General features: G+C 33.1%; 1 protein-coding gene across 1 annotated transcript; it reads right to left on the reverse strand.

The window, feature by feature from the left end:
* Positions 1–3,545: 3,545 nt before the first annotated feature.
* Positions 3,546–11,946, reverse strand: LOC105130402 (GDP-mannose transporter GONST1-like). Its single transcript, XM_011032891.1, has 10 exons — positions 11,422–11,946; positions 10,360–10,518; positions 8,901–9,138; positions 8,601–8,740; positions 6,326–6,455; positions 5,668–5,766; positions 4,843–4,997; positions 4,253–4,369; positions 4,074–4,171; positions 3,546–3,952 (listed from the first exon to the last, which is right to left on the reverse strand). Exons 1-10 carry the CDS (start codon positions 11,430–11,432, stop codon positions 3,900–3,902), a joined length of 1,200 nt encoding a protein of 399 aa, XP_011031193.1. The 5' UTR covers positions 11,433–11,946; the 3' UTR covers positions 3,546–3,899.
* Between the last annotated feature and the right edge of the window lie 423 nt (positions 11,947–12,369).

Consider the following 12,369-nt stretch of genomic DNA (forward strand, 5'->3'; position numbering starts at 1 on the left):
GGGGGGGCGAGCATACACACACCGTGGGGGAAAAAAGATGATAATTCCTAACAATGGCGTTATCGTTTTGTTCTCATTAAATATACTAAGGATATAATTCTCAAAACCATAGTGCTACTTTCCTGGCTTTATTTGAAGTCCATGGCAAGTTTCAGTGGAGATGTTCACCTTTCATTTTCAAAGTTTTAAAGTATTAATTTAATGAACTAAAAAAAGGGTCTAAAAAAAACCTTCACCTTTTGCTCTATAATGGTTTCTACAAGACAATTAAAGTGCACAATAATGTAAAGCTCTCTAAGAAAATACGTAAATGCATTGGCTTAGTGAGAATCTCTCAAGTATCCTCTTAGAAAATATCTGCATTATTACTACTAAAAGTAGCTTAAATTATTCTTGAGATGACTCGTTAATAGCGATGGAAATATATATAATTCTGCAATACATCGAGAAAACTATTCCTGATGAATTACAAGAAGTGCAAATTATTGATGGAGTTTTAAAGTAATTGTTGTTTTTCAATTTGATTCTTGCGGACTTGTTTTTGCTCTCTAGGTTTTTTTTAATGAATCTCTCTGGCATATATATGAAAAAAAGAAGAAAAAAACACTGAAAGTGAGATAGCTGACGTTTGCTTCTCCACAAACTAGCTAGAATTTGGAGAACCCCCGTAAGACCTAACATGACTAGCTAATAATTAAAATCTCAATGATCCATTTTTCTTAATTGTTAACGAGAAAAAAATGTTGATATATATATATATATATATATATATATAGAGAGAGAGAGAGAGAGAGAGAGATGGTGCTGTTTTTGTCTTGTTGGTCAATTGATTAGAGGGAACATGATACGTTTAAATGGAGCCAAGCCCCATATATCATGATCTATAAAGTTCATAATCTTCAGAAAAGACTATCACTTTTGTTCCTTGATGAAGGTTTTTTAGAAGATAAAACACATTAAGGTGGAACTCTCTTCGTTGAAAATCCAAGTTTAAATCCCGGTTTGGATCCATCAGAATATATTTGTAAACTTCTGCATAAATATATAGAAACTTGTAATCAATATTGTATACGACAAAAGGGCATGTGGATAGAGATACTGTAGCCATTTTGCATTGGGACAGGGGCGATTCAGGTTGGAGTTCCCTGTCTTTGTGGAAAGAGATTTTGAGATAGATATTTTTCTATTCAAAATTAGAGATTAATCGTCATTATCTAATCCACATAAAAGATAAATTATCATCCAGGGGAATAGAAATAGATTGTGAAATAAGAGATGGATTTGGAACGATATTATTAAAAGGAAATGGTTTGCTTGCTCTCTCTCTCTCTCTCTGTCTATATATATATATATATATATATATATAAGCAATCTTTTAATTTTAAGAAAAATAATTAATATAAAAAGAGAGAGTGATTCAACTTCCAAATATTAACCTAAGCAACAAGGAATCTCTCCACAACCATTTTCATTCATATGCAGTGTGGAACATCCATGAACAAAAATCTTTTTGTGAGATATAGTCATCGAAATGAAGGAAAGCACACGTTCTAGAGCCACCACACGTACAAGATTTATTTATATTTATACACATAATGTTAAGTATTAAGGTAGATCCATGGAGTCAGAGAATATCTTATTTGTGTTTATATATAAATCCATGGGGTATGCTTATTGATCTCCACTTTCTATCTCAATCGAGATAAAAGGAAATTTATGCCATAAAGAGCCTGAAATTCTTTTTATTACACTTTAATTACATGCTAACTCTTTATGCTTATTTTAATATTTGTTTTATTTTAAATTTATCTTCATAATTTTTTAAATTTGTTTTTTTATAAGGTTATAGTATTATATACAAACATTTTAAAATTTGATTTATTCTTGATTTGTGAATAATTTTATAAGTGTTTATTTTTTTATTATATAATTTAATAAAAAATAAATTTCTTAACTTTAATAGATTCTATCATTTGAATTATGAATTTTACAATTAAACCAAAGCCCGGAACAATCCAATAAGTCATCTTAATAATAAAAAAAATTATCTTTGTTTTATTGTTAAAAACAAGATCATACTTTTTTTTATCAATTATATGAGTTATTTTTAGATGAGTCAAATTAATTAGATCATATCAGAAAAACTTTCAAGTATTTTAATTTTAAATTTGGACTAGATAAAAAGATTGGTTAAGAGATTTTAAAGTTGATCACTTAAATCGAGTTTAATAATAATAAATAATTTTTTATTTTTTAAATTTTATTTTTATATTCAATTTTATTTATTCAAATCACAACTAACGCCAGCCTATAAACTAATTTATAACTAAAATGCATGTAATACCAAAAAAGAAAAGAAAAAAAGAGGCATGCCTGTTTGTTTTCCATGCTAAGAAACGTGGGAGTCAGCCCGTTTTCTAATGATAAACCGAAGGTCCTAGCTCAAATCCAAACTCTCAAATCCCAAATTCGAAGCCTAAAGCCCATATATAAGGAGAGTGGCGTGGCCGATATGGACAATATGAACTAGCGGTCGACTCCAGCCGAGTCCAGGTCTGCTTCAGTCCATCTCGATGGACCATCAGCCACCTGCAACTTCCAGCAGTGATTTTGCCCGTTTTCTACATTCATCTCGATGGAATGTTAATTGTGAATTTGATGGATGATCATGAGGTTGATTTTGAGCCTGAACCTGTCAAAAAGAAAGAGATTAAGAGTGTTGTGTCGGCTTGTAGCAGCAATGCAGGATAGATTTGTCACCTAATATGCCTTTTAGACTAAAAGCAATATTTAATGTAACCTTTCTATCTACTCTTACCTTCAACTGTTCATTCTTTGATATTGTTTCGGCCCCTGCTCCAGAAGCCAGGTCTTCAATGGAGTCTCAAGAGGATGCAAATAAGAGAAGTTGCTGAGGAGAAATAAATGGCCAGATTCAGTTGCTACCACTAATGAAAGATGAAAATCTGCGTTCTTTCTCCACGGGGCAGTGTTGAAACCTGCGTTCTTTCTCCACGGGGCAGTGTTGAAACTGCTGGATTCTATGTTCAAGAAGGTGGGCAACGGATTGGCTCAACCTACATTCCAGCTGAGAACATAGAGGAGACAACAAAGGCATTAAGAGCTGAGCTTATGCAAAACTGCCATTATGCAGGGCTTGAAGATATGATACATCAATGAAAATTCACCATTAACTAGTTTCACCATTAACTAGAAAGACAAGCATCATAAGAACATCATGTTTTGATAAATTCACCATTAACTAGTCTTCTATAAAAATATAAAATAAAGCATCATAAGAACATCATGTTTTGATAAAAACTAGCAAGGCCCTTGTCGACATTGCTCTTTACATGTTTTGATACAACGCTTTTAAGAGCATCATGTAATGTTGCGTTTTCAATCAGAGTCACATCACATCGCTTGTTAAATTTTTGTCAGTGGTTGAGTAATTGGTAGATGGGTAAAATGTCTATCAGTGACATTCTTCATAAATATATTTTCCAAATTTTATATGAAACTTGTATTTAAAAAGAAAAAGATAAAAACCTGGAAAATATACTATGCCATTTCATATCCAATAAAAGAATCTATAAGATCAACAAAGCAAATACAGGGACAAAACGAGGCCCTATAAATTATACATGATGGTTTCTGCAATACAACAAAACTAGATGCTCAATGCATCGCAACAAAATCCTGTGATCCTAGTCAAAATGGAAGTTCAACATGAAACAGCACACCTGAAAGAAAAAGATGTGCTGCCATGTTTTCCTCATCAAGGGAACTGCTCAACCGATTCCCAGGTCTATGATGTATGCAACTGGTCAGACGCAATTCACTCGATTGCATGTCTCAATCATGTGTACAACAAATACAACAAGTCGGGATAATCAGCTCTAAGATCTCTCTCGCATTTTGGCTCTAGCAAAAATCACTCCTGCCAGAAGACCTACAAACGTAACTATTTTTTGTTAGCTCCAAGTTGTTCAAGAGTGCCTGCACGTACACCTACAGGTGTGTAGTGCTTATGCATTTCTTACTCTTAAGCAAGCTAAATGAAGAAATGTTACCGAAAAAAATGCTTGCTGAGTTTTGCAGACTGGTGGGCACGTGAAACAGAAGGATGCCAGCAACAGACAGAGGAATCTTGTTCAGTGACCCCACAAGACTGCAGATTAAGAATCATGGATTAGAAGTGCCTCTAATACATCTTTCTGCAATTGACTATTGCTTATTTTTTAATCCTTACCTGTATGTGGTAGCCCCTGTTTGATGAAGAAACCACATTGAAGTGAAGCTAATTGCCAGACCCAAAAAACCACTTAACGTCACAACCAACCAAAAGGTAGGTAACCTCAAAAGTGGCCTGCCAAAGGATTATGACATTTAATTAGAAATTTTCAATAATCCATTAAAAGAATACACAAATTCAACTGAAAAAAAAAATCAATTTAACTAAGTTTGAGACCAAAAATTGTCTCTCTTTATTCATTATCGAAGATAATTAAAGAAAAATGATACATGTATTCTTTAAGTTGACTAGAAGTTAAATGCAAGTTCTCAAAAAGAAATCTAATCTAGAAAATTTGACAAGACCAGAAGAGGGAAAAAACAAAATAAAAAACAATAAATTTAGCAACAAGTATGAGTTCTAGGTACACAGGGAAGAAGGTGATCAGATGATGATTCAAAGCTGAAATGGCTAATGAGGCCCTATGAACATCCCGATCATGGACGGACCAAAACACTCATATTCATTGTCAGAATATAAAGTACACTTTCACAAACATAAAACCAGCAGTAAAGTATGTGAAATGGAAATGGATAAGAGAAACTCACGTTCTGGAGAGATAGTCCACTTCATTGAAAACAAAAATAAGAATAAGCCCCAGTGGCAAAGAAAGGGTATTATTTAGCAAAACCATTGAAAACTCATTCAAGTTTCCAGATTTTGTGACTTGCTTGGCTGTATCCATAACCCTGCGTAGAGTCAGCTGTGGCAACAAAATCAAAGAAACAGAAAATCTATCAGCTGCAGTTTAGAATTAAAATGAAACATGGCATGTTAACTGAGACAGCTGATAAAGATAGAGCGTATCAAATGCATAAACCAACTTTATTTAAGCATCAATATTTCCGAAATGAAACATACAAAATATAGGTGTATCTATAACAATCCTTTCAAGCTTGCTACCAACCAAATCAATGTATATCAGCCTGAGGCTTGATGGACCAAAAAGGAAAAAATCATTACTGAGTAGAACCTAAAATATTGCTCGTGAATATCTTAAGTAGGAAGTTTTAACTACCAGAATACAATCTTATATATCATGTCAAAACAATATGTATGCTTTGGTAATATAGCAAGTAATGAAGATCGATAAGATAACGTTTTTAATTAAATTTATATTCCTGTGAAGAGAGGAAAGAATTAAAGTTGGTTACTCTGTAATTTGGTAATTATTGCTCAAATATTCTGATTCACTTGCATCTCTAGAAAGAGATTTTATGCGAGAGAATGCACTCATAAGTGTGTAAAATGAAATATGAGTATTTAAATCCTGATAATATATAACAAAATGATATAATATTTTAACAAATTAAGCTAAAAAACGAAGGGAAACCAAAGTACAGAAAGCAAAACCTCTAAGTTATGTACTTTACCGAATAAGATGCTGTTAGGAAACAGTTAAGGATCTGCCATGCATAGCCAACAGCATGAAAAGAGAGATCAGTAATTCCTCCAGAAATGGCTGATATGATCTGCACAAGGAAAACAGAAAAAATGAGACCAAGTGAAGAAGGCCAAGTTGGAGAAAAACAAGAACGATTACATGCATAACATGAAAAAATATATCCCATTCATTCTATGTCAATGCATTAAAAATTTTATAACTCAATATAATTTGACCCAAATAATTCAACGAGTCACATATCCTCAATGCCAAAGTTAAAACATCCATTCATTTCCCCCTCTTATTGTATTCACAATTTTATCCACGATCCCCAAATCAAAATACATAGACACATACACAATGCATTCAAAGTCTTATACATACATATTCCAGATATTCTTTTGTTAGGCTCAATATTTTATATCTTTTTAAGTCAGCATTCCACCATCAGTCCAAATGTGATCGCTTGTACTCATATGGCTGGTATACAAGAATAGATAGGAGAATAATACAGGGAGATGCTATTGATGAGATCAACAAGTCAACATCAACGCTACATTACCAAGCTAACTGTATCATTCTAGGTAATGTACTAAATCTTAAACCAGCTAAATCCGAAAACCATCTTTGTAACAAAAAAAACATACCATTAAAAACAGAGCAGCCCATACTCTACTGTCATGGTACTTTTGGAATAGATACATTTCACCAAGAGCAGTTATGACATTAGTAACATTCTTCAGGACTGTGACCATGGCAACATTGATGTATTTCAAACTGCAGAAAACACAGAATAGCAGGAATCAATGTAATCAGTAATATAAACATAGCCCCTAATTTATAATTTAAAATTCAACATCCAAACACAAGCAAACCAAAAATTGAGATCTCATAATTGAGAATGTAAATAACTATGCAAACCTACAACTTCTAGGTTTCTAGAAAGTTGCATCACATGTATGTGACTGCAAATTTGAATCCAGGTTATCGTTTGTTTACCACTGATTCTAGATGCCTGATTCATTAAATATTGTTGCGGGTGTCCAAATTATCCCCCCAGACACTGGAAAGGTACTTTCAACTACATAGATTAAAGGGGCTAAAGTGCCACTCTCAAGATAAATTAGTTTCTACCATTTTGAGGTGCATGTGCAGTCAAATATAGATTTTTCAAGATAAAATTTGAATAAAGGAGCTGAAGACGAAACACACGAAGCACAAGTGCCATTCAAGAAGTCAGACACTTTACTGAAGATGAAATGTGATGAAGGAGATTTTTTCCTCACATGCAACCTTATGTTAATGGACATAACTTTCGATTTGATAGTTGGATCGGCCTGAAATTTAGATTTCTTTTATTATTTTTCCAGCTGGCCTGAAATTTTACTTGGATATTCTAGAAACCTTGTTTTATATAGAGTTGAAATTTCATACATCAAAGGTTGGAAAGGCCTTCAAATAATAAGGTCCAGAAGTCATTGTTTAGGATTTTCTATGTTGATTTAGAGTTCTTTTCCTATTTAATTTAGATTTCTTTTATTATTTTTCCAGCTTTGTTTAAGATTTTTATAGCTTTTCCTTTATTTTCAGGTTTCCTAATTTGTTTAGATTAGATTTTATGTTTATTTAAAGAGTTGTAATTCTCTTAGAGAGGTAGACTACATATAAAATATTCAACAATAAATTTTGAATTAGATTCTGAGTGATTGTTTTTTCAACATAATTTTGTGTTCTTGTGCTTGCTTGCTGTATTTCTTTCTTGTGTTGTTTCCATCTATGTCAAAATGCAAATAGAAAATGATTAGGCATCCTCTCACCTATATATCATAATTAGTAATAAGCATGCAACACAAGGAAACACTAATTTCAAATTCAGAATAAGATAGCACTTCAGGAATTCCAGATTCTAGAAACAGAAGTCATCTTGGAAAAAGTTCAGCTTCTAAACTAATAGGACTTCAGCAAATCATGTTAATTAATCTCCAAATGTCAATGAGAATGGGTCTTTGTTATGAGAAAAAAGGAAGAAGACAAGCTGCAGTTTGGCGTTCCTGAGCAAACCCATGTGAAAATCTCAACCTAAAGTTTGAAAGATACCGATGGAGTTTTAAGCATATGATATCCATGGAGACCAGCATATGTTTCTTTCTTCATTCAAGTTAACAAATGTGAGAACATAAGTGAGACCTCTTTATTCCTGAACAAACCCATGTGAAAATCTCAGCCTAAAGTTTGGAAGATACTGATGGAGTTTTAAGCATATGATATCATTGGGGACCAGCATATGTTTCTTTCTTCATTCAAGTTAACAAATGATAGAACATAAGTGAGAGCCTCTTTACTCTTCATGTTCTTCTGAGTAACAGGTTTTACTTCAGTACTTTCTTCTTGGAGATTGGCATAACAAAAATATTACATTCATCCACTCAAAATAGAAAGGTTTCCTAGTCATGTTAGTGTTGTAACATGCAAAACCTTGAAAGAATTGCCTGTCAGTTTACACACTGCAGGGTATATGAAATATAAGACAGCAAACCAAAAGGTCAATTTATAAAAATGAAGATTCTCTCTAGTTTTATGCAAAATAATCAGCTTGTATCACTTAGCTCGATACTGAATCTAGTTCTAGGTAAATCATACTTCTAGTTATATATATATATTTCAAGTGTGATAGGATGCTGATAGCATACATGACATAGGCTGGCGAGTCATCCGGACAGAAAAAAGTCCTTGCTATATATATATATATATTTCAAGTGTGATAGTTTGCTGATAGCATACATGACATAAGCTGGCGAGTCATCCGGACAGAAAAAAGTCGAAATACCATTTAGAAATCCAAATGTCCAAACATTCTTTTTATTAAAATGAATGCACAAGATGGCTATATAGAAAGACCATAAAGCAGAAAAGATGTCATACCTAAACATGCTTGTGATGAGCATCCCGACAAATATAAAGTTTACAGGCAACCAGACCTTAATCAATCTCCAAGTTAGTGGTTCTGTTGATATTACACCCAGAAATCTCAACATTGACACAATAATAACTGAGATGAAATTCTGCAGCAGAGAAAACAAAGTCTTATGAGCTTTTAGAACTTACAGATATCGGAGTCTGTTTTCAATTCCTTGAGTTGAATGTAAGCAGGTAAAAACCCAAAAAATCAGTTTCAGACACAAAAAATGACAAGTTGAATAATACACGAGTATGAAAAATTACCTGGTAAAGCATCAATGAAATCCCAGCATTAAAATCATAGCTGGAAAGCACATATTTGTTAACCAGTATCATGCTGCAGGAGGAAATGCAATAAGCAATGCCAGAAAATAAGGCCTGATTCTGTATTCTAATTACACCTTTGCTACGTGTTGGCTTATCTTTATCTTTTACCAACTTGCCGCCTTCCAAGTCAATTTCATCATTCTCATGTGATTTCATTGAAAAAGAATAAGATAGCCTGTATGAAAATAAAAGAAGATAAGGTATTGAACAACTACTGCAACTCTGATATAGCATTGTTGTTTGCATATCAACTAAACAGAGAAGAGGGAGTAGAAGGAAAGGAAAAGAAAGATGTAAATGCCAGTTCAAGCATGAAAGATAAGGGATCCTAAAAAACTCTCACATCACAGAAAGTCAAAAGGACTATGAAAAAAGCAGACATGGACAAATTTATGGCATTTGAGCATTCACAATATCATCAATGAACTATGTTTCAGTGCAACTGTCATATTCTTTTCTCATTTCAAATATTAAGAGGACCTCAGTTCAAGATATGCAGTGTCATAAAGGCTCAACTATCATATAATGGCTAACAAGAATGCACCCCAAACATCTCCTGCTATTTATAAGTCTCAGTCCAAATGATACAGCAAGAATCATTACACATTATCATTATTGACATCTATAATGATTTATTGAGAATATTTCACTAATGTCTGGCAGGCCTACTCCATTTCCACTGTGGTGAGCAAATTAGAACCTTCACTACAACTTCTACATTTTTCACTTTCTAAACATTCTTCAATTGTTGTAGCCAATAATCAAAGTTTCTTCATCCAATTGATTTGCTCATCTAATCATGAGGGCGTCATCATTATTTATAAAGCTCCAGGAACACACCCAACACCCAGAGTTTCCATGTCAGTATCGACAATGTTTTCAGTTCCTTGCCTCACAACACTGCCCCCCCCCCCAATCTTTTTTTTCCAGAGAAATAAAAGGGGGGGAGAGAGAGAGAGAGCACACAAGAGAGAGAGAGAGAAAGGAAATGAAAACCCCACCCCACTGAAAGGTAGGGATAAAGAAAAATGCTGATAACCATGTGCCATGCATTCAAAGCACATTTTGAATAATTATTTGAAAAAGCTTCAAGCTTCAGAGTGCACTCTCAGCAAAGGCACCCTCTAGTACTGAACTATGTGTTCAGTCTGCATCTATGCACTCAACAATTCAAGATCATCTTTTCCTGATTTTCTAACAGATTTAATTAAACCCAGTCCACTCAATGATGTCTGGCTAACAAAAAATACATACACAAGGAGAAATGGAGGAATGATACAGGAAGAAAAGTAGCTTGAGCTCTCATTGTCCAAAGTACACAATCTCGACTGATCACTGACATGCAATATCAAGCAATAAATTGAGAAGATAAACTAAAATAATGATGGAAGCATACCTGTTAATTACTTCTCTTTTTAATGGACTTGAGGTCTGTTCCACCACCCCGTTTGACTCGTGAAGTTTCAGGATTCTTTCCTCATTTCGGTTAACCTTATCTGAATCATCTATGAGATTCCTTTCATAAAGAGAATCGGGAGAATCAAAAGAAATAGACCTTCAATATAGAACACAACATTACTTCCATTTCCCGAAGTTGGAAACCATAGGTTCATCCAATTAAAAAAAGGTTGGAAACCATAGATTACAAAATGAATAGTACATGATATGCATAGTAAAAAGGGAACGAAACATGTCATCTCAACAACAATAATTAAGTAACTATATTAGCATTGTCTATTGAGAATTTCAAAAATTCTAGCGTGGAAAGTTCAGTTCTTTATACTATCAGGCTCAACTACTCAAAAGCATTTAGAAGGAATAAAAAAATATAACAAAGACCAACTAGCCTTCCCATTCCTTTAGCTAAAATGTAATTTCTAGTCCTCTAAAAAAGGGAGAGCTAAAGGATATGAATTGTCTCAGTTGTGCAAAATACACCAGTCTATACAAGGCTAACAATAAAATCAAGTGACCAACTTCAAAACTGCATTTTATTCCTACTTTGTAAGGAAAAGACCTCGCAACAGAAAGCTTTGAAGCATTTGAGTTTCTGCAGCATGCGCGTATCACTATCAACATTAACAACATAACCCTTAAAAGAACGGCATGATCACCTAATGTACAACAGGATCAAGGATACATGGAAAAAGAAGAAGAAGCCAAGTTAACACTTCTGCTTTCAATTCGAGATCATTGAGAGTCAATATAGGTGTGCCCATCAATAGATTCTAACATCTTTCATTTCCCATAGGTTTCTAGGTAACCAAACTGTAACTTAAAAGCAAAAACTATAACTTCAAGTACCATTGTCAAATACATAAGAATATATAAAGAAACTAACTCTTTTTACAAATTAAAACAACCATCAACAAAATAATTCCTATTTCATATCCAATAGAGAGCAATCAGAACAAACAGCAAAAGTAAACCAAAGAAGAAGGGAAAATTGAGGGATCACCTTGTACCCATTAAAGCTAAAAGTTTGGCAGCTCCATAAAACCCAGAAAAGGCCAAACTTTTAAATTAGAAGACACCAATTAAAGCCCTTTATGAGAAATACCAATTAAGCAAGAGGTCTTGTCCAAAAGGAGAATTTGTGAAATTGAGAGGCAAATTTAGAGACCCTTTAGAGATTAGAACTAGAAAAAGCGAGAAAAGCCAAGTTGGGTTCTTCAAGCTTAAGAAAGAATTTGGAAAGCTGAAGATGCATATAAGAGTTGTTCAGAGATGGATGAAAGTAGACTCTAAAAAGAAAGCTCCTTTTAATACATTAGATTTCAAGGTGGATATTTTTTTAGTGGTTTCTTGGTCAAATGTCATGAAAGTGAGAATTTTGGAAATTAAAAAGGAAAATAGATAGGGGGAATTAGGACAGAGAAAGATGCAGGCAATCAAGGGTTCTAAAGCAATAATTTATAACACAAGATAATTTTGGTAGGGAAGAATATGGAAGAATTATAGTATTATGATCTAGAAAACTTACCAATGAATAACTGTTTTTTTTTTTTTTTTTTTTTTTTTTGATTTCTAATGAGGTAGACACTTCTGATGAAATGGTTTCATCTGGTAAGTAACGTTGCAAATTTCAGACGTCGATGCTTGATCAATGGCCACAAGGGGATCCTTAATGCAATTATTCTTCTAGTCTATTTGGATAATGACATTGTTGTTTATCCAACTGTCAAGAGGCTGCTTGTAATTATGTTGTAATTGGTTTTCTAAAAACTATTATTAAAATTATTTTTAAAAAATTATTTTAATATGTTAATACTAAAATTAAATTTTTAAAAATAAAAAAAATATTATTTTAATATATTTTAAAATATAAATTATTTTGAAAAACAACTCCTATAAAACACTTTAAAATTGCGAGTTGGTTTGTAAGGTTTTAACTTTAATGTTAAAA

The sequence above is a fragment of the Populus euphratica genome, unplaced genomic scaffold (assembly GCF_000495115.2).
Source record: "Populus euphratica unplaced genomic scaffold, PopEup_1.0 scaffold45.1, whole genome shotgun sequence".
NCBI lineage: Eukaryota > Viridiplantae > Streptophyta > Magnoliopsida > Malpighiales > Salicaceae > Populus > Populus euphratica.

What these genes read in the sequence shown, in the direction of transcription:
- LOC105130402 (XM_011032891.1), bottom strand. An exon ending in TCCTAACAGCATCTTATTCG is followed by an intron (nt 4,998 to 5,667) that starts GTAAAGTACATA and finishes TTGTTGCCACAG; the next exon opens with CTGACTCTACGCAGGGTTAT. An exon ending in CTCAGCAAGCATTTTTTTCG is followed by an intron (nt 3,953 to 4,073) that starts GTAACATTTCTT and finishes TTACGTTTGTAG; the next exon opens with GTCTTCTGGCAGGAGTGATT.